Genomic DNA, 22,799 nt, shown 5'->3' on the forward strand with positions numbered 1-22,799 from the left:
TCAGCGACAGAGCACTGACCTAGCAGCATCAGGATAAAGCCCATCTCTCTCTGTATGAACGTGTAGCTTCAGCGACAGAGCACTGACCTAGCAGCATCAGGATAAAGCCCATCGCTCTCTATTAGAACGTGTAGCTTCAGCGACAGAGCACTGACCTAGCAGCATCAGGATAAAGCCCATTGCTCTCTGTATGAACGTGTAGCTTCAGCGACAGAGCACTGACCTAGCAGCATCAGGATAAAACCCATCGCTCTCTATATGAACGTGTAGCTTCAGCGACAGAGCACTGACCTAGCAGCATCAGGCTAACGCCTATCGCTTCTATATGAACGTGTAGCTTCAGCGACAGAGCACTGACCTAGCTGCATTAGGATAACGCCCATCGCTTCTATATGAACGTGTAGCTTCAGCGACAGAGCACTGACCTAGCTGCATTAGGATAACGCCCATCGCTTCTATATGAATGTGTAGCTTCAGCGACAGAGCACTGACCTAGCAGCATCAGGATAAAGCCCATCGCTCTCTATATGAACGTGTAGCTTCAGCGACAGAGCACTGACCTAGCTGCATTAGGATAACGCCCATCGCTTCTATATGAACGTGTAGCTTCAGCGACAGAGCACTGACCTAGCAGCATCAGGATAAAGCCCATCGCTCTCTATATGAACGTGTAGCTTCAGCGACAGAGCACTGACCTAGCAGCATCAGGATAAAGCCCATCTCTCTCTATTAGAACGTGTAGCTTCAGCGACAGAGCACTGACCTAGCAGCATTAGGATAACGCCCATCGCTCTCTATATGAACGTGTAGCTTCAGCGACAGAGCACTGACCTAGCAGCATCAGGATAAAGCCCATCTCTCACTATTAGAATGTGTAGCATCAGCGACAGAGCACTGACCTAGCAGCATTAGGATAAAACCCATCGCTCTCTATTAGAACATGTAGCTTCAGCGACAGAGCACTGACCTAGCAGCATCAGGATAAAGCCCATCGCTCTCTATTAGAACTTGTAGCTTCAGCGACAGAGCACTGACCTAGCAGCATTAGGATAAAGCCCATCGCTCTCTATTAGAACGTGTAGCTTCAGCGACAGAGCACTGACCTAGCAGCATCAGGATAACGCCCATCGCTTCTATATGAATGTGTAGCTTCAGCGACAGAGCACTGACCTAGCAGCATTAGGATAACGCCCATCGCTTCTATGAACATGTAGCTTCAGCGACAGAGCACTGACCTAGCAACATTAGGATAAAGCCCATCGCTCTCTATATGAACGTGTAGCTTCAGCGACAGAGCACTGACCTAGCAGCATTAGGATAAAGCCCATCGCTCTCTATATGAACGTGTAGCTTCAGCGACAGAGCACTGACCTAGCAGCATTAGGATAACGCCCATCGCTCTCTATATGAACGTGTAGCTTCAGCGACAGAGCACTGACCTAGCAGCATCAGGATAAAGCCCATTGCTCTCTGTATGAACGTGTAGCTTCAGCGACAGAGCACTGACCTAGCAGCATCAGGATAAAGCCCATCTCTCTCTGTATGAACGTGTAGCTTCAGCGACAGAGCACTGACCTAGCAGCATCAGGATAAAGCCCATCGCTCTCTATTAGAACGTGTAGCTTCAGCGACAGAGCACTGACCTAGCAGCATCAGGATAAAGCCCATTGCTCTCTGTATGAACGTGTAGCTTCAGCGACAGAGCACTGACCTAGCAGCATCAGGATAAAACCCATCGCTCTCTATATGAACGTGTAGCTTCAGCGACAGAGCACTGACCTAGCAGCATCAGGCTAACGCCTATCGCTTCTATATGAACGTGTAGCTTCAGCGACAGAGCACTGACCTAGCTGCATTAGGATAACGCCCATCGCTTCTATATGAACGTGTAGCTTCAGCGACAGAGCACTGACCTAGCTGCATTAGGATAACGCCCATCGCTTCTATATGAACGTGTAGCTTCAGCGACAGAGCACTGACCTAGCAGCATCAGGATAAAGCCCATCGCTCTCTATATGAACGTGTAGCTTCAGCGACAGAGCACTGACCTAGCAGCATTAGGATAACGCCCATCGCTCTCTATATGAACGTGTAGCTTCAGCGACAGAGCACTGACCTAGCAGCATTAGGATAACGCCCATCGCTCTCTATATGAACGTGTAGCTTCAGCGACAGAGCACTGACCTAGCTGCATTAGGATAACGCCCATCGCTTCTATATGAACGTGTAGCTTCAGCGACAGAGCACTGACCTAGCAGCATCAGGATAAAGCCCATCGCTCTCTATATGAACGTGTAGCTTCAGCGACAGAGCACTGACCTAGCAGCATCAGGATAAAGCCCATCTCTCTCTATTAGAACGTGTAGCTTCAGCGACAGAGCACTGACCTAGCAGCATTAGGATAACGCCCATCGCTCTCTATATGAACGTGTAGCTTCAGCGACAGAGCACTGACCTAGCAGCATCAGGATAAAGCCCATCTCTCACTATTAGAATGTGTAGCATCAGCGACAGAGCACTGACCTAGCAGCATTAGGATAAAACCCATCGCTCTCTATTAGAACGTGTAGCTTCAGCGACAGAGCACTGACCTAGCAGCATCAGGATAAAGCCCATCGCTCTCTATTAGAACTTGTAGCTTCAGCGACAGAGCACTGACCTAGCAGCATTAGGATAAAGCCCATCGCTCTCTATTAGAACGTGTAGCTTCAGCGACAGAGCACTGACCTAGCAGCATCAGGATAACGCCCATCGCTTCTATATGAATGTGTAGCTTCAGCGACAGAGCACTGACCTAGCAGCATTAGGATAACGCCCATCGCTTCTATGAACATGTAGCTTCAGCGACAGAGCACTGACCTAGCAGCATTAGGATAAAGCCCATCGCTCTCTATATGAACGTGTAGCTTCAGCGACAGAGCACTGACCTAGCAGCATTAGGATAAAGCCCATCGCTCTCTATATGAACGTGTAGCTTCAGCGACAGAGCACTGACCTAGCAGCATTAGGATAACGCCCATCGCTCTCTATATGAACGTGTAGCTTCAGCGACAGAGCACTGACCTAGCAGCATCAGGATAAAGCCCATCTCTCTCTATTAGAATGTGTAGGATCAGCGACAGAGCACTGACCTAGCAGCATTAGGATAAAACCCATCGCTCTCTATTAGAACGTGTAGCTTCAGCGACAGAGCACTGACCTAGCAGCATCAGGATAAAGCCCATCGCTCTCTATTAGAACTTGTAGCTTCAGCGACATAGCACTGACCTAGCAGCATTAGGATAAAGCCCATCGCTCTCTATTAGAACATGTAGCTTCAGCGACAGAGCACTGACCTTGCAGCATTAGGGTAAAGCCCATCGCTCTCTATTAGAACATGTACCTTCGGATTTCGCTGGTCATAATGTTTTGTAGCGAGGACTTCATTGATATTGCGAATCTTTAATGTGTTCTGGCTCATGCAGGGGTATTAAGTACTACTGGGTAAGAAATTCAAGAGAATTACCAGCTGCGGTAGATCATGGTTGTGGTGGAAGGGATTCTGTCTGTAAGAGCGCTAGATGTAAGAACACTTATGTTCCAGTTTTTGCTTTATTTGTAAATATAACCAACGGCACCAGTCTTCCACATCTGCTCAGTCCTACTAACACCGAAAATATTAAACATGGAAGCTGATATCACAAGCAGCATTAGGATAGAGCCCATTGCTCTCTGTATGAACATGTAGCTTCAGCGACAGAGCACTGACCTAGCAGCATCAGGATAAAGCCCATCGCTCTCTATTAGAACGTGTAGCTTCAGCGACAGAGCACTGACCTAGCAGCATTAGGATAAAACCCATCGCTCTCTATATGAACGTGTAGCTTCAGCGACAGAGCACTGACCTAGCAGCATTAGGATAAAGTCCATCGCTCTCTATATGAACGTGTAGCTTCAGCGACAGAGCACTGACCTAGCAGCATTAGGATAAAGCCCATCGCTCTCTATATGAGCGTGTAGCTTCAGTGACAGAGCACTGACCTAGCAGCATCAGGATAAAACCCATCGCTCTATATGAACGTGTAGCTTCAGCGACAGAGCACTGACCTAGCAGCATCAGGATAAAGCCCATCGCTCTCTATATGAACGTGTAGCTTCAGCGACAGAGCACTGACCTAGCAGCATCAGGATAAAACCCATCGCTCTCTATTAGAACGTGTAGCTTCAGCGACAGAGCACTGACCTAGCAGCATCAGGATAAAGCCCATCGCTCTCTATATGAACGTGTAGCTTCAGCGACAGAGCACTGACCTAGCAGCATTAGGATAACGCCCATCGCTCTCTATTAGAACGTGTAGCTTCAGCGACAGAGCACTGACCTAGCAGCATTAGGATAGAGCCCATTGCTCTCTGTATGAACATGTAGCTTCAGCGACAGAGCACTGACCTTGCAGCATTAGGGTAAAGCCCATCGCTCTCTATATGAACGTGTAGCTTCAGCGACAGAGCACTGACCTAGCAGCATCAAGATAACGCCTATCGCTCTCTGTATGAACATGTAGCTTCAGCGACAGAGCACTGACCTACCAGTATCAGGATAAAGCCCATCGCTCTCTATATGAACGTGTAGCTTCAGCGACAGAGCACTGACCTTGCAGCATTAGGGTAAAGCCCATCGCTCTCTATATGAACGTGTAGCTTCAGCGACAGAGCACTGACCTAGCAGCATCAGGATAACGCCTATCGCTCTCTGTATGAACATGTAGCTTCAGCGACAGAGCACTGACCTACCAGCATCAGGATAAAGCCCATCGCTCTCTATTAGAATGTGTAGCTTCAGCGACAGAGCACTGACCTAGCAGCATCAGGATAAAGCCCATCGCTCTCTGTATGAACGTGTATTTTCAGTGACAGAGCACTGACCTAGCAGCATTAGGATAGAGCCCATTGCTCTCTGTATGAACATGTAGCTTCAGCGACAGAGCACTGACCTTGCAGCATTAGGGTAAAGCCCATCGCTCTCTATATGAACGTGTAGCTTCAGCGACAGAGCACTGACCTAGCAGCATCAGGATAACGCCTATCGCTCTCTGTATGAACATGTAGCTTCAGCGACAGAGCACTGACCTACCAGCATCAGGATAAAGCCCATCGCTCTCTATATGAACGTGTAGCTTCAGCGACAGAGCACTGACCTTGCAGCATTAGGGTAAAGCCCATCGCTCTCTATATGAACGTGTAGCTTCAGCGACAGAGCACTGACCTAGCAGCATCAGGATAACGCCTATCGCTCTCTGTATGAACATGTAGCTTCAGCGACAGAGCACTGACCTACCAGCATCAGGATAAAGCCCATCGCTCTCTATTAGAATGTGTAGCTTCAGCGACAGAGCACTGACCTAGCAGCATCAGGATAAAGCCCATCGCTCTCTATTAGAACGTGTAGCTTCAGCGACAGAGCACTGACCTAGCAGCATCAGGATAAAGCCCATCGCTCTCTGTATGAACGTGTAGCTTCAGTGACAGAGCACTGACCTAGCAGCATTAGGATAGAGCCCATTGCTCTCTGTATGAACATGTAGCTTCAGCGACAGAGCATTGACCTTGCAGCATTAGGGTAAAGCCCATCGCTCTCTATTAGAACATGTACCTTCGGATTTCGCTGGTCATAATGTTTTGTTGCGAGGACTTCATTGATATTTCCAGTCTTTAATGTGTTTTGGCTCATGCAGGGGTATTAAGTACTACTGGGTAAGAAATTAAAGAGAATAACCAGCTGCAGTAGATCATGGTTGTGGTGGAAGGGATCCTGTCTGTAAGAGCGCTAGATGTAAGAACACTTATGTTCCAGTTTTTGCTTTATTTGTAAATATAACCAACGGCACCAGTCTTCCACATCTGCTCAGTCCTACTAACACCGAAAATGTTAAACATGGAAGCTGATATCACAAACATAATATGTGCTGTCTGGTTTGAAGATTATCTGCACAGAGGCTTTTAACTACTTGCCCTGACGTGGTGAGATCAGATGCGTCCACAGCAGGATGGGCTTTTCCTGACATAGGGCCGCATTCAATTAGAGGCGAAAAGCCGCGATCGGCGAAAAGTGTTTGCCGATGCGATGTTTTCGCCACATTCCCGCGTATTGCCCTATTCAATTCCAGGACGTTTTCGCATTTGAGAAAAGTCCATAGGCAAAAACAGGCATAAAAGTTTCAACCCCCGGAGACAGGTGAAAAGTTGTTAAAAATCCCTATTATGGGCTAAAAATGTGGGAACTTGGTTCAGAACCCTTTCTACATCCCCCTAATGACTAATTAGCCCCCATAAAATAAAAAAATCTTACTTCCACCTAAAAAAGTAAGTCATTTTTGGGGCAAAAATTTAAAATGTGGTTGAAAATAAGTATAAAGTACTGGGTCTGGTATTTTTGGGGGCTGTTTGGATGGGACACTTGTCTTTAGGATTGCAGGTGGCGGCAGCAGGTGTATTTTTAAAAGGTACTTTTAGAGACCCAAAAATATACTAGTAGCTATTTAAATGTTCTTTTTCCAAAGAGAAATAGCTTTAGATAATTTTTCCACACTTATGAAAATATCCACGTAACAGCCCTTTGACTCAATTTAAGAACCCAAGATACTTTTATTAGGGCAATTAATACACTTCTATATAGAATTCCAGGGTCAGGCTATTTATGGGGTACAGACTGATTTCTCCAAAATAAGCTGTCCTTTTCGCTAGTTTCGCCATTCGCACATCTGCGTTTTCACCTGTTTTGCAATTGATTAGTGAGAAAAGCAGGAGCGCGCATAGTGAAAGTACGCGAAAAGTTCGCCTCCAAACAGGCAAATAAAGTGAAAAGATTGCTCGGGTGAATACTTTTCACCCGCCGTGACTTTATGCCTCTACTTGATTTCGGCCCATAGTCGTAACTGAGGCCAGTCTGTAGCCCCTCTCCCCCTCTGTCCATGCAGCACAGCAGCAGCAGAGTTCGCCCACCCCCTGCTGGTGATGGCTTTTCCTGTAGTATTGTGAAGTCTTGAAAAAAAGTAGCTTTATAATACAGTTTAAAAACAAACAAATCTGTGTTAACACATATTATAAATATATATATATAATATATTGTGATAACTTGGGGTAATTAGCTCGGTAGAGGGTGGTTTGGTGCAGTGTTTAGGTGCTTTAATGAGGGTCCACACACAGCTTCCTTGTAAATAAATGGAATAGTGCTTTACTTTTCAGCATGGAAATCAGGAAACAAAAGTGAACAGGAAATACTAAACAGCCTAACCCCTATTTAGGGCGCCTTGATCCCTGACTATAATGGTGCAGCTAGTCTGCCAATAAAGTCTCTGCCTGCTTCTCTGCAGGTCTATCACCAGCTCCAGCCTGACTTGGCTGCCACAGCTATACAAAACACAGTCAGTCTTGGTGGCCTTCCCTGTCTCCTCCAGGTATAGGCTCCAGCTTCCCCAGCCTGCAGCTTAGCTGCTGTTATGTCACTGTCTTTTGGAGTTTTAGGGTTCTCCCTACCTCCTGTAGGTCTGAACCTGGCTTCCTAGCCACCAGTGGCTTCCCAGCCCACTCTGGCCTCTAACTGTAGTTCCACCTGGACTGGACACACAGGCCCCAGCCCGTCCTGACTGCAGAGTCTTACAGACTGACGACTGACTCTCTCCACTACTCCCAAAGGTGTGTCAAAACTCAATATTTCTACCCTGTGAGGGAGGATCTCTCCAACCCCACACAGAATCTGCTGCTTACCTGCGCCATCTCTGGTGATACTGCCGCAACATATATATGTGTGTGTGTGTGTATATATATATATATATATATATATATATATATATATATATACACACGCACACAGTAGGGATTTTATTTAAAAACTGTATAACATTTTTTCTCCAAAAAATGTCCCCAAAATGGTCGATTTTATTTTTATTTTTTAATTTGTGTTGAGATTAGCTATTTAAACGTGATTCAGTATAATTTTTATTAACACATTAACATATCTCTTTAAAAAAAATTCTACTGAATCATGATCAATTAGCTATTATTTACATAATTTCATAATAACAAATAAAATCGACAATTTTTTGTACATTTTTGGAAAAGTTGTTAGTTAAGTGGGTAAAGGTAAGACCTCCACTATGCTCATCAGCTATTGTACACCTGGAGAATCACCTGGTACAAGCTGGATTAAATGAGCTAAACTGGGGTGCAAGAGAAAAAGTGACCTCAATAAATAAATCATTTTAAAAATAACCATTTTAATAGACAAAAGTAATTGATCCACTGCTCTCTCCACTACTATATCGGTGGTGTACGTGGCATGTAACCACTGTATTTAAACAGGAGATGGGGAAGTCTTTGGTGGAATTACATATATATATATATATATATATATATACTGTTAAATCCAATATATTGTGTGTGTAAGTACCTTACAATAGTGCAATAGCAGGGAATCTGCTATGCTCACGATACCCTATATAGTATATGATATTATTTTAATTTACAAAACTGCTTCTCTCGCACACTTTAAAATATCTTTAAGACATTGTGGACTTTGGGCCTGATTCAGTACAGATCGCAACTGCGATTGCAATAGCGATTACGCACACGGTCTCACTGCGATGATATGCTAATCCTCTGCGATCGCTATGCCATCGCAGCACTACATGAGGGCGCCCACCTTACCTTACACACATCCGTAATACTTTGCCAGTCTGCGAAAACATCGGTAACATCGGCCCCTCACGCACACTTGCACAAGGTCTGACCTTACTCATCTCATCGCACGCGGTGTAAGCCCAAGCTGCGTATGGCATCGCAGTACCTAATTTATGCACGCTGCTGCTACAGTGTTCAAACGCACTGGCACGCCTACTTTTCGACGACCACCCCCCCTGTCCTCTTCCTCCAAACGGTGCTACCTGTCAATCACTCTACAATGGTTCTGCGTAGAGTCGGAAACCGTTTACAGTGGCTGGTCCGCGCACGTGCGCTGTGATGCATGCACAGGACGCAGCAATCGGCCAATTGCGTGCATAATTTCAGTTGCGATCGTTGCTAAATCAGGCCCTTTGCGTTAGGTGGGCTGCCATTTAGATCCTGTGTAAGTGGACGTGTCGCCTACAGTACTCATGGCCTGGTATCCGTTTGCTAGAATGCAGGGTGTAATGCATATTAGGCAGTGCCTCAGTGAAGCCACTAGTGCTTAGCAGTCTGACAGCCACAATGCTTTAGCATCTAACATCAAAGGGTGAGGAACACAGGTACATTAATTATGTTGTTGTTACTTCTCCTGTCTCCGTGACTGTTTCCGCCACCCGCTTGCAGAATTTGGGGCGCTCTAGGCTATTTCTATAGTGAGGAGATGGAATGAATAAGTCATGATGATTGCTTTGTTCACCGTTGCCTGGGATGAGACGGTTTTATTTTTAGAGAGCGGCGATGTCCTGTCAAGAGTTTGTTTTCTTCTACTGAGAAGAGGAAATCTAGTTTCCCCACTGCTAGCAGATCACATCAAAGCAAATCTGCTGATCTGTCACACGTTGAATGGCATTAGCTGTTTTTACCCTATGTTTGGGTGTCTGTGATTTCTCACATTCGTGGTCACAAATCATTATGAAAATAACATTTTTGGTTGTGAATCCTACGGACGAGAAAGGCGTTTTGATCATGTGTCCGCAAATGAACATGTCAGTGCGGATTATTTACCCCGATTGTGTCATCTGCCCGTCAGAGAGAATGCAGCAGGCCTAGGATTTCTGCCCATCATGTATAGATACAACCTTATCTCTTTTGGGTCTATTTACTAAGCTTTGTTAGGAGATAAAGTGAATGTGATAAGGTACCAGCCAATCAGCTCCTAACTGCCATTTTTCATGTGACATGGCAGTTAGGAGCTGATTGGCTGGTACCTTTTCACTGTTCACTTTTTCTCCTTAGAGCTTAGTAAATAGACCCCTTTGTGTGCTAAGATCACCTGGGGCAAATCCTCTCTGTCATTCATTTGCCTATAGTATATTTTGTTATATTTGTAGTAGTTAAAAGAATGCATCCACCTCTTTGGCCATTTTGTTTTGTTAATATAGTTAAATCTAGACAACCGAATGTGTTTTTATTTTTTTTCAAATGAAATCACCTTGCTGTGTATGTATGTATGTATGTGTGTGTATATATATATATATATATATATATATATATATCTGTGTGTATATATATATATATATATATATATATATATATATGACTCTCCTCGTGTCTGAAATTAGCAAAGATCTTCTTGTTGGCTGTTTCAGAGGCAAAGGGCATCATCATAGCTTTTATACTATACATCTGCAAAATAGCTGAGCACCCTTTTTATATAGATGTGTACAGATATGCCCAGCTATAGTGTATTGCCGATGGCGTGGAAAATCGTGCCTCGTGTAGCGCGAGATGCACGCCCGTGATCAAGTAAGCGACCACGCCTCCATAGGAATAAATGGTGCGATTGCTGGGAGCACGATAGCGTACCATGAAGTATGGACTCATGGGGAATCGCATGGCGCGATGCGTGCGCGCGTTAGTGGCGCGATCAGCCACAATGTAACTGGATGCATCTGTATGTATCATTTCCTGTGATGATGATGATTTCTGGCCTCTGTGATGTCCTTTAGCAGATGCCACACATAAGTATTAAGGGCCTGATTCAGACCCACTCGCGAGCGCAAAGCGCTCGCAAATAGGTCGCTGTTTTGCTCCTGCGCATGCACCGCCTCCGGCGTACGCATGCACGAGCCCCAGTGAGCGACGGAGGCTCCATCACTCCGGGGCTCACTACAAGACAGGGTGGATGTTGAGTGACAGCTCGCCCCGTTTTGTAGGCGGGGGGGGGGTGGCTGCACAAACGTAGGTGTTCCCTTAGGAACGCTTGGCATTTGTGGGCGGCCCTACTGATATCACTCATGATGTCAGTAGTGGACTTCCTGCTCTATTAGAGCAGGAAGTCCACACGGGCTTGCGGGAGCAGAGACCCTACCACAGGGTCTCGCCGCAAGCCCGATGGTCGTGATAATCACGACCATCGCCAGACCGCACCCATAAGCTGTTGGTGGTCACCCACAGCTGTGCAAGCAGCCTGGAGGCCGGGAAAGAAAAAAAAAAAGAACGCCCTGATTCAGAGCGAGCGCCCGCAAACACGTGCACATGTACTTAGGGCCTGTGAATCAGGCCCTAAGTACATGTGCACGTGTCTTGATACTCAAGAAAATCAGTGTTTGTTCCTTTCCACCTTTTTCCTGTCCCTGGCCATGGTAAATGTGGAGTTATAATAATGCAATAGGCATATTATTACACTAACAGCCAGATTCAGTGAACTGCGGGGGTTGTGTTGGAACTTTGAACGGTGTGCGGCTGCCACTGTCGCCCGTTACTACGGGCAGGTACAGCCTTTCTTTATTCTTCGGTTCCACCACTATGGGGCAGGAGCAATAATACTGTAAGCGTGGTTTCCCTGCTCTAATACCCCCTCTAGTGGTAGGCATGGGGATAACATGGACTTCAGTAGACCTGTGAGGCTACACCTGGTTGTGATGACTGTCTTGAGAAAATCAGGACTGGTAGCAGGTGTAAGATTCCATCAGAGATATTAGGGAACCATAAAGGGCAGCAATCCATACTGTAGCTACTGATTAGTGGTATGCGTGATTGGAGCATGATCATTTGTGAAGGTGATCAGTACGTTCCATCTCTTGTACATGCAAGACATGATCAGAACTGTATTTAATTATGTAATACTGAGGGGCGCTAGGACATACAGTCTCCACAAAGGACAGACTTCATAATATAGATTCAAGTATTGTTTAAGTCAGGGCAAAGAAAGTGAATCTGTTGCTAAGCATTTGTCATTTGTACGTCATTTTATTAGGTAAGCCTTTAATTCTATGGCTTTATCCACTTGTATTAATGTCTGATTATGTTCTACCTACACTAACGCTACAGTACATCACAATGCACGATAAAGCTTTAGAGTTCCAACCTTTTGTTTTCTAGCGTATTGCTGATTATTGTACAGTATGTGGCTCTCGGGACTTGCAGAGTTTTTTTATATGGTTAGATGCTCATTGTAGCAGGTGGGGCTGTGCTATTGTTGTATGGCTGACCTGGATAGTTATGAATACATATTAGTGTTATTGTAGTGTAATATACTTTAAAGAGCCTTTCTCCCAACACTTTGCATTTCAGATGTGACCCAAGATGGTAAAATCCTTAGCTCAGTGTCACAGTGACATTACACTGCAGATCTGTTAAAAAGCCAAGTAAAAAAAAAAAAAATGAAAAATTGCTTCCCCACTCCAATAAAGAGAGCTTACGCTCCCTTCCCGTGTCACTAGGATAGTGTCCAGATGACATCTGATGCAGAACGAAAAGCTGAGATTAGATTCATTGTAGCTGTTATTATACACTGGCCCCGTCTCTGTGTATGATTCAACCAATGCACACGGTGCTTTAAGAAGTCTGACAAGCCGTCAGTCACTCTGTGTCTGCTCTGTTAGAGAAACACCTCCCTCCTAACATGGCAAACTGCTGCAAAGGGGAGCAAAGACTTGATGGACTGTGGACACATTCACTTACTGTACGTAGAGTATAATTAGTTTATCTATTTCATACATTGGGCACGTATTTAGCTACACCGACCCTTTGCCCCCCAGAACACCCTGAATTGTTCATGGCATGGGCTGAGCAAGGTGCTGGAATCACTGCTTATAGATTCTGGTCCATGCTGACATTTCCCAATGGATTTCTAATCCTGCTTAAATGTATACGAGAAAAAAGCAGTTAAATAATCAATAGTATATCAAATGGGTGTATACCGGTTATTCCATATATTTATGTAGTCTTATGTAATAACTCAGTTTACATTTTCGATCTGCCACTTCCTGCGACGAGGTCTATGAGTACCTCTCCACAAAATAATAATGCACATGTTTTCGTTTTCTTTACCCCCCTCCCTCCGGCAGGTTACATACTTCAATACTCGGAGGACAACAGTGAGCAGTGGGGCAGTTTTCCCATCAGCCCCAGCGAACGTTCCTATCGCTTGGAAAACCTGAAATGTGGCACATGGTATAAATTCACCCTAACGGCCCAGAACGGAGTGGGACCGGGGCGCATCAGTGAGATCATAGAGGCTAAAACCCTTGGGAAAGGTACTGGAGTCTTGTCCTGCCCATCCAAAGCAGGAAGTAATTATAAGTTATCAAGTTATTTTTTTTATTTTATTTATAAATGGCACCAAATCTTGTGTTTTGTTTAACTGCTTACTTGTGTCTCTAGCAGGTGCGTAAAGCCATATTTGTGTTGGATTACTAATGCAGCCATTTTATCTCTGGCTCTATTCTGCTTACTCACACGATGGGAGATGTACTAAGCTCTGGAAAGTGATAAACTACCAGCCACTCAACTCCTAACTGCCATGTTACAGGCTGTGTATGAAAAATGATAGTTAGGAGCTGATTGGTTGGTACTTTATCTCTCTCCAATTTATCACTTTCCAGAGCTTAGTACATCTGCCCCCCCCCACAATGAGAACAGAATGCAGCATAGGCATCATTGATCTTTATCTAGTTTACTTGCACAAGGGCCTGTGTGCAAAATGGGCCAAAGGTGCTACATACATAGGGGGAGATGTATCCAAGCGTGGAGAAGTGGACCGTTGGAGTAGTTTCCCAATGGCAACCAATCAGCTTTGAGGTAACGTTTATCAAGTACATTCTATAAAATGATAGGTAGAAGCTGATTGGTTGATATGAGCAACTTTGCCACTGGTCCTTTTCTCCACTCTTTATGCTGCTGGATACATCTCCCCCCATCGTCTTTGGTAGAACATGATGTACATCAGTAGATGCCTAAGGGCGGGATGTACTAACCTTGCAGAGTACATCCTGCCAGTCACCGCATCCCTACTGTTTGCATATGTACTAACATATGTGATCAGTAGCGCAAAGGATAGCTCCTTTGATAAGCGCTGTCCTCTGCGATCAGCGCTGCGCCGTGGACTTCCGGGCAAAAGCCGGCGTCAGTCTCCGCATCGGAGCGCCGGCGGCCGACCAATAGCGCATATGGAAAATACAGGAAAACCCCGAAAACAGGGTTTTTACCGCACTTTCCATTTAGTTCATCCCGGGCCTTAGGCGCACAACCTGTGAGCCCCTTACTGTGCCCGCAAGTCACTGCTCCTTTGCCAATAACAATCCATCGCCTTCATGTAACAGAGCAGAATAGTGGGGTTACCCTCACAGACCGTTCCCCTCCTCAGTGATCGGGTTCCTCATCCAGATAACGTACAGCAGCTGCTGTAAAGCAGGAAGATTTGGCCTAAGAGAGAATTCTTATTATAAAGTGCATCTGCCACATACACGGCGGAGGCAGCCCTTATCTGCAATCACACGGATACTTCTTAGAATGCAGTGTATCATTAGCTTGTATGTAACACGCATCTTTTCATGTCTCAGAGATGCTTTTTTATACTCTGAATTAGGACAGGAAACATACATTGCAGCTGTTTCTCCATGACTAAATCAGCACATAGTTGTCCCTAACGCAGAAAACCAAAAGGAGCGACCTGACTGTCGGGTTGGTCCTTACATCTGTGTGACTATATAGAGACAGTCATGGGTACATGTAATAGCCTGTGGGTTGCAGGCAGCCGTGAGCTTGTGACGATTTACCTGCTCGATTCCAAGCTGCAATTTTTTTGAAAGGCAGAACCAGGTTGGAATTGTAAATCGCTGAAATCTCGCGGCTGTCTGCAACTCGCAGGCTATTACATTTACCGCTAAACGCCAAGCCACAGTGACCTCTGGGCCTAATTCAGACCCGCTCGCGAGCGCTGAGCGTTCGCAAGCAGGTCGATGTCGGCCCAGTGCGCATGCGCACGACGGAACCGGGTGTGCATGCGCAAGACCCGGATAGCATCGTTATGGGTCTCGCTACAAAGGGGGCGTGCTGTCGATGGTGAGTGACAGCACGCCCCCTTTGGTGGGCGTGGCTGGCCAGACGGAGGCGTTCCCATGGGAATGCCTACCGTCTGGGGCCAGCCCCACTGACATCCCAAGTGATGTCAGCGGGAGTGCTCTGACTCCAGGGCTTGCGGCAACGAGACCCTACCATAAGGGTCTCGTCGCAAGCCCGATGGTCGCGATGGTCTTGACCATCGCGACCATCTTCCTGGCCGCTCGCTATAGCTGTGGGTGGTCACCCACAGCTATACGAGCGGCCAGGAGGCCGCTCTAAAAATTAGGAAGGACGGCCCTGAATCAGAGCGAGCGCTCTGTCAGAGCGTCCGGCTCTGAATCAGGGCCTCTGGGCCTGATTCAGAGCTGGACGCTATTTGCGCTCGCTCGTTCAGAAAAAGGGGGCTCTTTGCAGTCTGTTGACGCCTCTATGTCTGAACGAGCGAACGAAACATGCGCTCGCTATTTTTTAAAAAACGCCCCCCTGGCCGCTCGCATCCTACGTCATCTCCGCTATTTATTAGATTAATCGAGTACATCGAAAGGCGTATGAACTGCTTGCAGTGCTTGTGGTAGCATTTCCCTACCGCAATCATGCGAGCAGTTCAGGCTAAAAGACAACCAAGTGACGTGGTCGATGACGCTGCTTTGTTAATTATACACACCCTTAAAACGCCCGTTTTGACCGTTTGGCACGCCTGCGTTCAGATCTCCACTCCCCGTTTTCAAGCACCTTCCTCTGTTACCACCCACAAACTCCTCATCCTGTCACTCATATTAGCAGACACTCGCTATTTTGCGAGCACACGATTTCCGACCGCACTGACTGGTTCGCGCATGCGTATTACAACCCATACGCATGCGCAGTTGTGCGAACATCGCTCAGAGCGAACGAGCGGCTCTGAATCAGGCCCTGTGTACGATATCATCCACTCTTTGTGTATAACAAATAACAAGAATGCTAAGACTTCTGTAGCCGAGGGACCTAATGGAACTCCCTGACTCCCATTAATACAGCTGTGTTACTCTACACTTCCCTCTCTGCAGTTCCACAGTACATGTCTCCAATTCAAGGACTTTGTGATGGATGGGTTTAGGCAGCCACGCCGCACGCAGGGGTGAAGTGGGCAGACATTTCCTTTTAATTAAATGTACACACTGAAAGTCACTTGCGTTGGCTGTGGTTTATTGTACGTTACTGTTATTCTGGTTCATCTGCATTGTGCATACCGAGGGGCTGCATATCTTCCGGTGTGTGCAGTGGCATAGTTCAAAGATGAATCTCATTTTCTATATAAATGACATTTCCGTGCTTATACATATGTATGTGCCTTCAGTATAAGCCTGCATACGGCAGTGTTTGCTTATCTCCAGTATCAATAAATCCAGTTTTTCCTTCCTGGAGATTGCAGCATGGAACAGAGCTCTACGCAAGATTAGGACAAGGAACAGACATGCCCTTAGGGCTATTTATGTCTTCTGTTCTACTTCACATGATGAGCTCTATTTACTATTGGTAATGCAGATTGTAGTGTGATATTACCGACTGAATTCGCATTGCGAATTCAGGCAATATCACAGGGACTTACTACAAATCCCTTGCAGGGACAGAGCTTGCGATAAAGCTCTGTCCCTGCGAATCTTCTCCACACACACTTAGGGCCTCATTCAGAGGCGGTCGGAGGATGCAAGCGGTCGTTCAGAAACTGGGCGGCCACTTGCATCCTGACCGCCCGCCTCTGTTGCGGTCGTTAGGCTGTGGGTTAACACCCACAGCTCTAACGACCGCTCGGTGATGGTCGCGATGGTCAGAGACCATCGCGACCATCGGGGCTTACGACGAGACCCTAGGGTAGGGTCTCACTTGTCGTAAGCCCCGGAGAGCTTCTGGCTCTGTCAGAGCCGGAAGCTCTCCACTGACATCACTAGTGATGTCAGTGGGGCCTCCCCCAAACGGCAGGCGTTCCCATGGGAACACCTCCGTTTGGGCTGCCACCCCCCTGGCCCGCCTTCCAAACGGGGCGAGCTGTCAATCAACATCGACAGCTCGCACCCTTTGAAAAGAGACCCGCTACGACCAGCGCTGTCAGTCGTAGCGGGTCTCACGCATGCGCACGAGGGAGCCGGCTCCCTCGTGCGCATGCGCACTGGCAAAACATCGAGGCGGCCGTGCGGTCGTAGACCATACGGCCGCCTCTGAATAAGGTCCTTAGGGCCTGATTCAGAGCCGGACACAATTAGCGCTCGCTCGTTCAGAAAAAGGGGGTGGCTATTCAAATGAACCGTTCGCTTTTTGCGGTCTGTTCACGCCTCTATGTCTGAACGACCGAACAAAACTTGCAGTCGTTTTTTGAAAAAATACGCCCCCTAGCCGCTCGCATTCTACGTCATGTCCGCTATTTATTAGATTAATCGAGTACATCGACCAGCGTATGAACTGCTCGCTATTCTTGAGGTTGGTTTTTGCTACCACAATCTTGCGAGCAGTTCTGGCTATAAAATAACCCAGTGACGTGGTCAATGACGCTGCTTTGTTAATTATGCACACCCTTAAAACGCCCGTTTTGACCTTTAAGCACGCCTGCGTTCGGATCTCCACTCCCCGTTTTCAAGCACCTTCCCCTGTTACCACCCACATACGCCTCATTCTGTCACTCAAAATAGCAGGCATTCGCTATTTAGCGAACAAACGATTTTCGGCCGCACTGACTGGTTCGCGCATGCGTATTACGATCCGTACGCATGCGCAGTTGGGCAAACATCGCTCGGAGCGAACGAGCGGCCGCTTACGAGCGGCTCTGAATCAGGCCCTTAGTGCCCACGCATGCGCCGTCTGGCCGTCACTAAGCCCCTCCCCCGGTATTAAGCCCCGACCCCCGCAAGCGCGGACCCCCGCGACCCCCCCTCCCTTAATTACACTTACCTGCAGTCATCGGTGCTCCGGTGATGTCCTCTGTGGCTCCGGTCAGCTGACATCCCATGCTGCACTGGGACTCAGGTACTGATTCAGAGCGGGACGCTCTTTCAGAGCGCTCGCTCTGCATCAGGGCCCTCCCTCTCTTTTCTTAGAGCGGCCTCCTGGCCGCTCGCATAGCTATGGTTGACCACCCACAGCTATAGCGAGAGGCCAAAAAGATGTTCGCGATGGTCAAGACCATCACGACCATCGGGCTTGCGACGAGACCCTTATGGTAGGGTCTCGTCTGCCGCAAGCCCTGGAGTGCTTTTGGCTCTAACAGATGTGATGTCAGTGGGGCCGGCCCCAGACGGTTGGCGTTCTCATGGGAATGCCTCCGTCTGGACAGCAACGCCCCCGGCTGTCACTCAACATCGACAGCACGCCCCCTTTGTAGCGAGACCCATAGCGACGGCTTGCCCGTCGCTATGCGGGTCTCGCGCATGCGCACGATGGAGCCGGCTCCCTCGTGCGCATGCGCACTTGGCCAACATCGACCCGTTTGCGAGCGCTCGCGAGCGGGTCTGAATCAGGCCCTCAGTCAGGTGACGACCGGGCCCCAGTGCAGGCTGGGGGACCAGCTGACCGGAGGGAGGACATCACCAGAGCCCCGATCACCGGTCCCTGGACTCTGGTAAGTTTTTTGTTTTGTTTTTTTTTAACTATATTTTTTTCCTTTTTTTTTTTTTACAGTGTATCAGCGTGGGATCTGTTTAGATCACACAGCTGATCATTGGGGCCAGCTCCGGGCTCTGCTCTCCCCATCAGAGCGGAGCAGGAGTCCGGTAACTGGGGAAGACCCTGGATAACGCCACCTCCAGGTGGCGTTATTATCACAGGGCTTTCCCCGGTATTTTTTTCACTATTTATTTTTAGTAACTTTGGTCGGATCACATTTCCCATTACAGTTATGGGAAATGCGATCTGATTACTAAAAATAAGTGATACTTAGGGGTTGGAGTAGAATTTTACGAATTCTACTCCAATTGCCCTGTAATAACTATAGGTGATACTAAAATAATGTGAAAAGGGTGTGAAAACAGCCTTTTTCACTTTATTTTAGTAAAAATAATGTTAATAAATAGAGCCCAATGATTTTAGCTTTTAAATATCAATTATCATCATTTTGCCAGCCTGCACATGTATCTCTTGCATTAGGCAAAGTGGCCTTTAACATTACACCAAGCAGTGAAAATAGGAGATTGTACCTTTCCCGGTGTATTACACAAGTAAAGGTGGGTACACATCAAACTGTGTGTCGTCCGATGCCGCGGATTAGAGCGACATATCATACATATTCATGTTTGCGTGCTCCGGCCCGCCGACATCGGGCTGAACAGCAGATGTGACGATCTGGCGGCTGACGGCATGCTCCTGGATGCGGCCACTGAACGATATGCGCTATATAGTTCTGTGTGTGTACGGGCAACCAATGTATCGTTACATCGGCAGTCCCGCCTGCCGCGTTTCAGGATCGTCTGATGTGTACCCAGCCTAAATCTGTACATAGTTGAGGTCCCCCTTTAACCTTTGTTTTTGATAGGTAATAGTTAAATGCACCCATTACTAGTGGAAAGTATCCCTTCTGAAGAAGCATCATGTAATTATAAAGAATGACACTTAAAAACAGTAGCTGCAGCACAAAGAGATCTACAGTCTGAGAGCCGCAGTCTCTGCGTATCAGAGTCCCAGGAAGCTACAGCATGAAGTAATGGAGCGTGAGAGTGTTTAGGTATGATGCTATAAATATTAGGCACCTGGCTGTTAACACCCCTTGGGCTATTAAGCATGATTATTAAGCCTGTAAGAAAAGACAATCACTTTTATTAAAGAGACTTTGGGGCTGATTCAAAGGTGGGAGCACAGCAAAAAAGTAAAGATGAGCACCTGAATAAACCATGCTGCCATGCAAGGGGTGCACATACATTTATTATTTGTGTGCATGCAGGGTAAATACCAGCTGTCTTTGCATGTAGCCCACAGATGCCGCTCAGCTTTATTTTTACACTGCGATTTAGAGTTCAGCCGGGACACGCCCCTATATGTGGCATCTACAGTCTGATTTCTGAGAGATACAGTTTTAAACTCATAGGGGGCGATTTAATTCAGTGCAATGTTGAATGGCCCCCGGGAAAGCGTTCCAGGAGCTATTGAATTCATCGCGCTGTTAAGTTGAAGAATGGCGGTTACCGTGCCTTAAACTGGGGTGTTTAGTCTTGGTAACCGGCATTCTCAGACTAAAGCGCTGGCCACGAAGCTGTTAGCGCCGCGCTTAGCCAGAAAACAGCGTAGTGGGCGGCACTTAAGTCAGATTTCTGCTCACGCATCAGGAGGATGTGAGCAGAAATCCTACAATCAGACTTAACAGCGCAGTCAATTGAATAACTCCAGGAACTCCATCCCGGGGCTAGTCAACATCGGGCTATTCAACATCGCGCTTAATTGATTACCCCCTTAATAATTTATAATTTTTAGCCTTTTGTATTGCTTTCAATTCCATGAACTAACTCAAAACTAAAAGGCTAATGTGAGGTGGGCTCCTTTTAAACACAGTGTGGCTTTTCCTAAGCACCAAAACAAAAGCTTTAACAAAAATTGTCAGGCTTTCCAATGGGAAATATGGTTTCCCTGTCACACGAAAATCTGCTTTCAGCATTCTGGCGATTGTACCGCTCTTGTACGACCGGCAAATTTTCCATTTTTCTGAATAATATTGGCACAATGGAGCCTCTGTCAACTTTTACAGTGACATATACATGTGTTACCTTATGTTATATCCTATTAAGCAATATGTATTAATACACATTGTACGTTGTATTACAGTATAAACGCTACCTGGCGCCTGCGTAGGTTGTGGGGCCTGGTGTTAAACCTCAGATTGTAGCCCCGTGAAGCCTCCGGGTTCTTTTCTAGAGATACTTTTCATGTATAAACACATTTGTTTTAATGAATCCCCAGATAAACCGACGTTCATCTATGTGACAAGTGTTTTGATGCTTTATTGATGATTGTAATTATGCTCTTTTTTCAGAGGCTGACAAATGGCGACGTACACACTAGTGACCTTTCTTGTAACATTCTGTATCTCCCAATAGAGCCCCAGTTTTCAAAAGAGCAAGATTTGTTTGCCAGCATTAACAGCACGCGAGTGAGGCTCAATCTCGTTGGCTGGAATGATGGCGGGTGCCCTATCACATCGTTTAACCTGGAGTACCGGCCATTTGGCACCGCAGTGTGGACCCTGGCGCAGAGGACATCTCTGTCCAAGTCGTACATACTGTATGATCTGCAGGAGGCCGTGTGGTACGAGCTGCAGATGCGGGTGTGCAACAGCGCTGGGTGTGCTGAGAAACAGGCCAACTTTGCCACCCTAAACTACGATGGCAGTAAGTAGCGTGTGCCTCTGAGAATGGTGCATGTTGGCAGGAATCAGGTGGCTAAAGTCATGGCCTCAGAGAGGATTTTCATGTCTTAGTGTGGTCATTTCTTGGTCTAACTATTCTCCCCAGGAGAGGAGTGTCCACATACATCTATCCTCCGTACGCTGCAAGTCACGCTACACATAACGCGTGAGCACCATGTGACTTGGTAGCGCTGAGAGTCTTTTCGTGTGACTTTTTCCCTTCGAATGCATCTTATTCAGTGATGCGAATAGGACGCACAAGCATCTTCTGCTGATTAAAATTATATGCTGCATGCCTATGTTCTGTGTGCGACTGCGGGTGTATCTGCATGCGAAATGCTATGTTACAGTGTCAGTGGCTGTAACACTGTAACGTAGCATTTCGAAAGGCATATACACCGGCAGTCGCACACAGAATATAGGCATGCAGCATATCATTTTAATCAGCAGAAGATGCTTGTGTGTCCCATTCGCATCACTGTGCGAATAAGACGCATTTGAAGGGAAAAAAGTTGCACGGAAAGATGCTCGGCGCTACAGAGTCACGCCACGGCCTGGTGTGACTAGAAGGGCTGTTTAACGCAAGGAGGCTAGATGTACGAGGACACAGATGTAGCTTTGTAAAATGTTACTGCACGTGCAACCTACGGAGGAGTCCAGTCAGCAAATGAGAATGCTGTAATTATGCACTCTGTAAACACAGTATATTATTTCTTAAGACTTCTAAAGATCAGTTCCAATACCTGGCCGATGTAAAGCTGGGTACACACTGGAGCAATGTCGGTCCGATATTTGTAACAACATATCGCCTACATGGCTCAGTGTGTACCGGCTATTGCGTGCACCCGCGGTCGCTAGTGACAGTCACCAGGTTTGATGTGCTGCACATTAAACCTAGTGATATTGCTACCAGCCAATGAATGACATAGCGGTCATCGTTCCATCATTCATTTAAGTCATCCAGTATGGACACACAAAATCTTTTCACTGGCATTCGTTCCGATGTTGGAACTAATGCCCATCGCTCTAGTGTGTACCCAGCCTAAGAATTTAGCTGAAGGTACAGTAAATGTCAGTGTAATTATGTAATTAGCTGCACACCTGTAGCATGATGCACTTCCTCATCCACGCGTAATGCAACCCTTAATTAGTTAGTGCCACAAATGATCTCTTGATGCTCTCCACAATCTGAAGTCTGCTTAGGTCCATGGCGTGGCTGACAATGAGCACGTTTTGATGTTACCCCTGATGATTTAACAGTCGATGTTCTGCATGAAAATAGATAAAACTCTCTCCTTTTAAATCTTTCTCTCCCTCTCCTCTGCCCTCCAAGTCCATCTGACGCATTTCAACTTAAAATTAGACTTTTTCAAAATAATATATAATGCAGCTCAGGTGAGGCCGGCATCATGAGCCACGAATGGTTGTCCCATCCTCAGCCACCATAGGCGAC

General features: G+C 46.7%; 1 protein-coding gene across 1 annotated transcript in view; it reads left to right on the top strand.

The window, feature by feature from the left end:
* Positions 1–22,799, top strand: part of LOC148478247 (cell adhesion molecule DSCAM) — a gene marked incomplete at its 3' end in the record, with an annotated part of 235,003 nt that overhangs the window by 199,631 nt on the left and 12,573 nt on the right. Inside the window, exons 23-24 of the mRNA XM_088455734.1 lie at positions 12,993–13,181; positions 21,039–21,329. Of these exons, the coding sequence (XP_088311860.1) occupies positions 12,993–13,181; positions 21,039–21,329 (480 nt within the window). The remainder of the gene's footprint in view (positions 1–12,992; positions 13,182–21,038; positions 21,330–22,799) is intronic.

This window comes from Taudactylus pleione, unplaced genomic scaffold, assembly GCF_031769625.1.
Source record: "Taudactylus pleione unplaced genomic scaffold, aTauple2 ptg000668l, whole genome shotgun sequence".
NCBI classification, from domain to species: domain Eukaryota; kingdom Metazoa; phylum Chordata; class Amphibia; order Anura; family Myobatrachidae; genus Taudactylus; species Taudactylus pleione.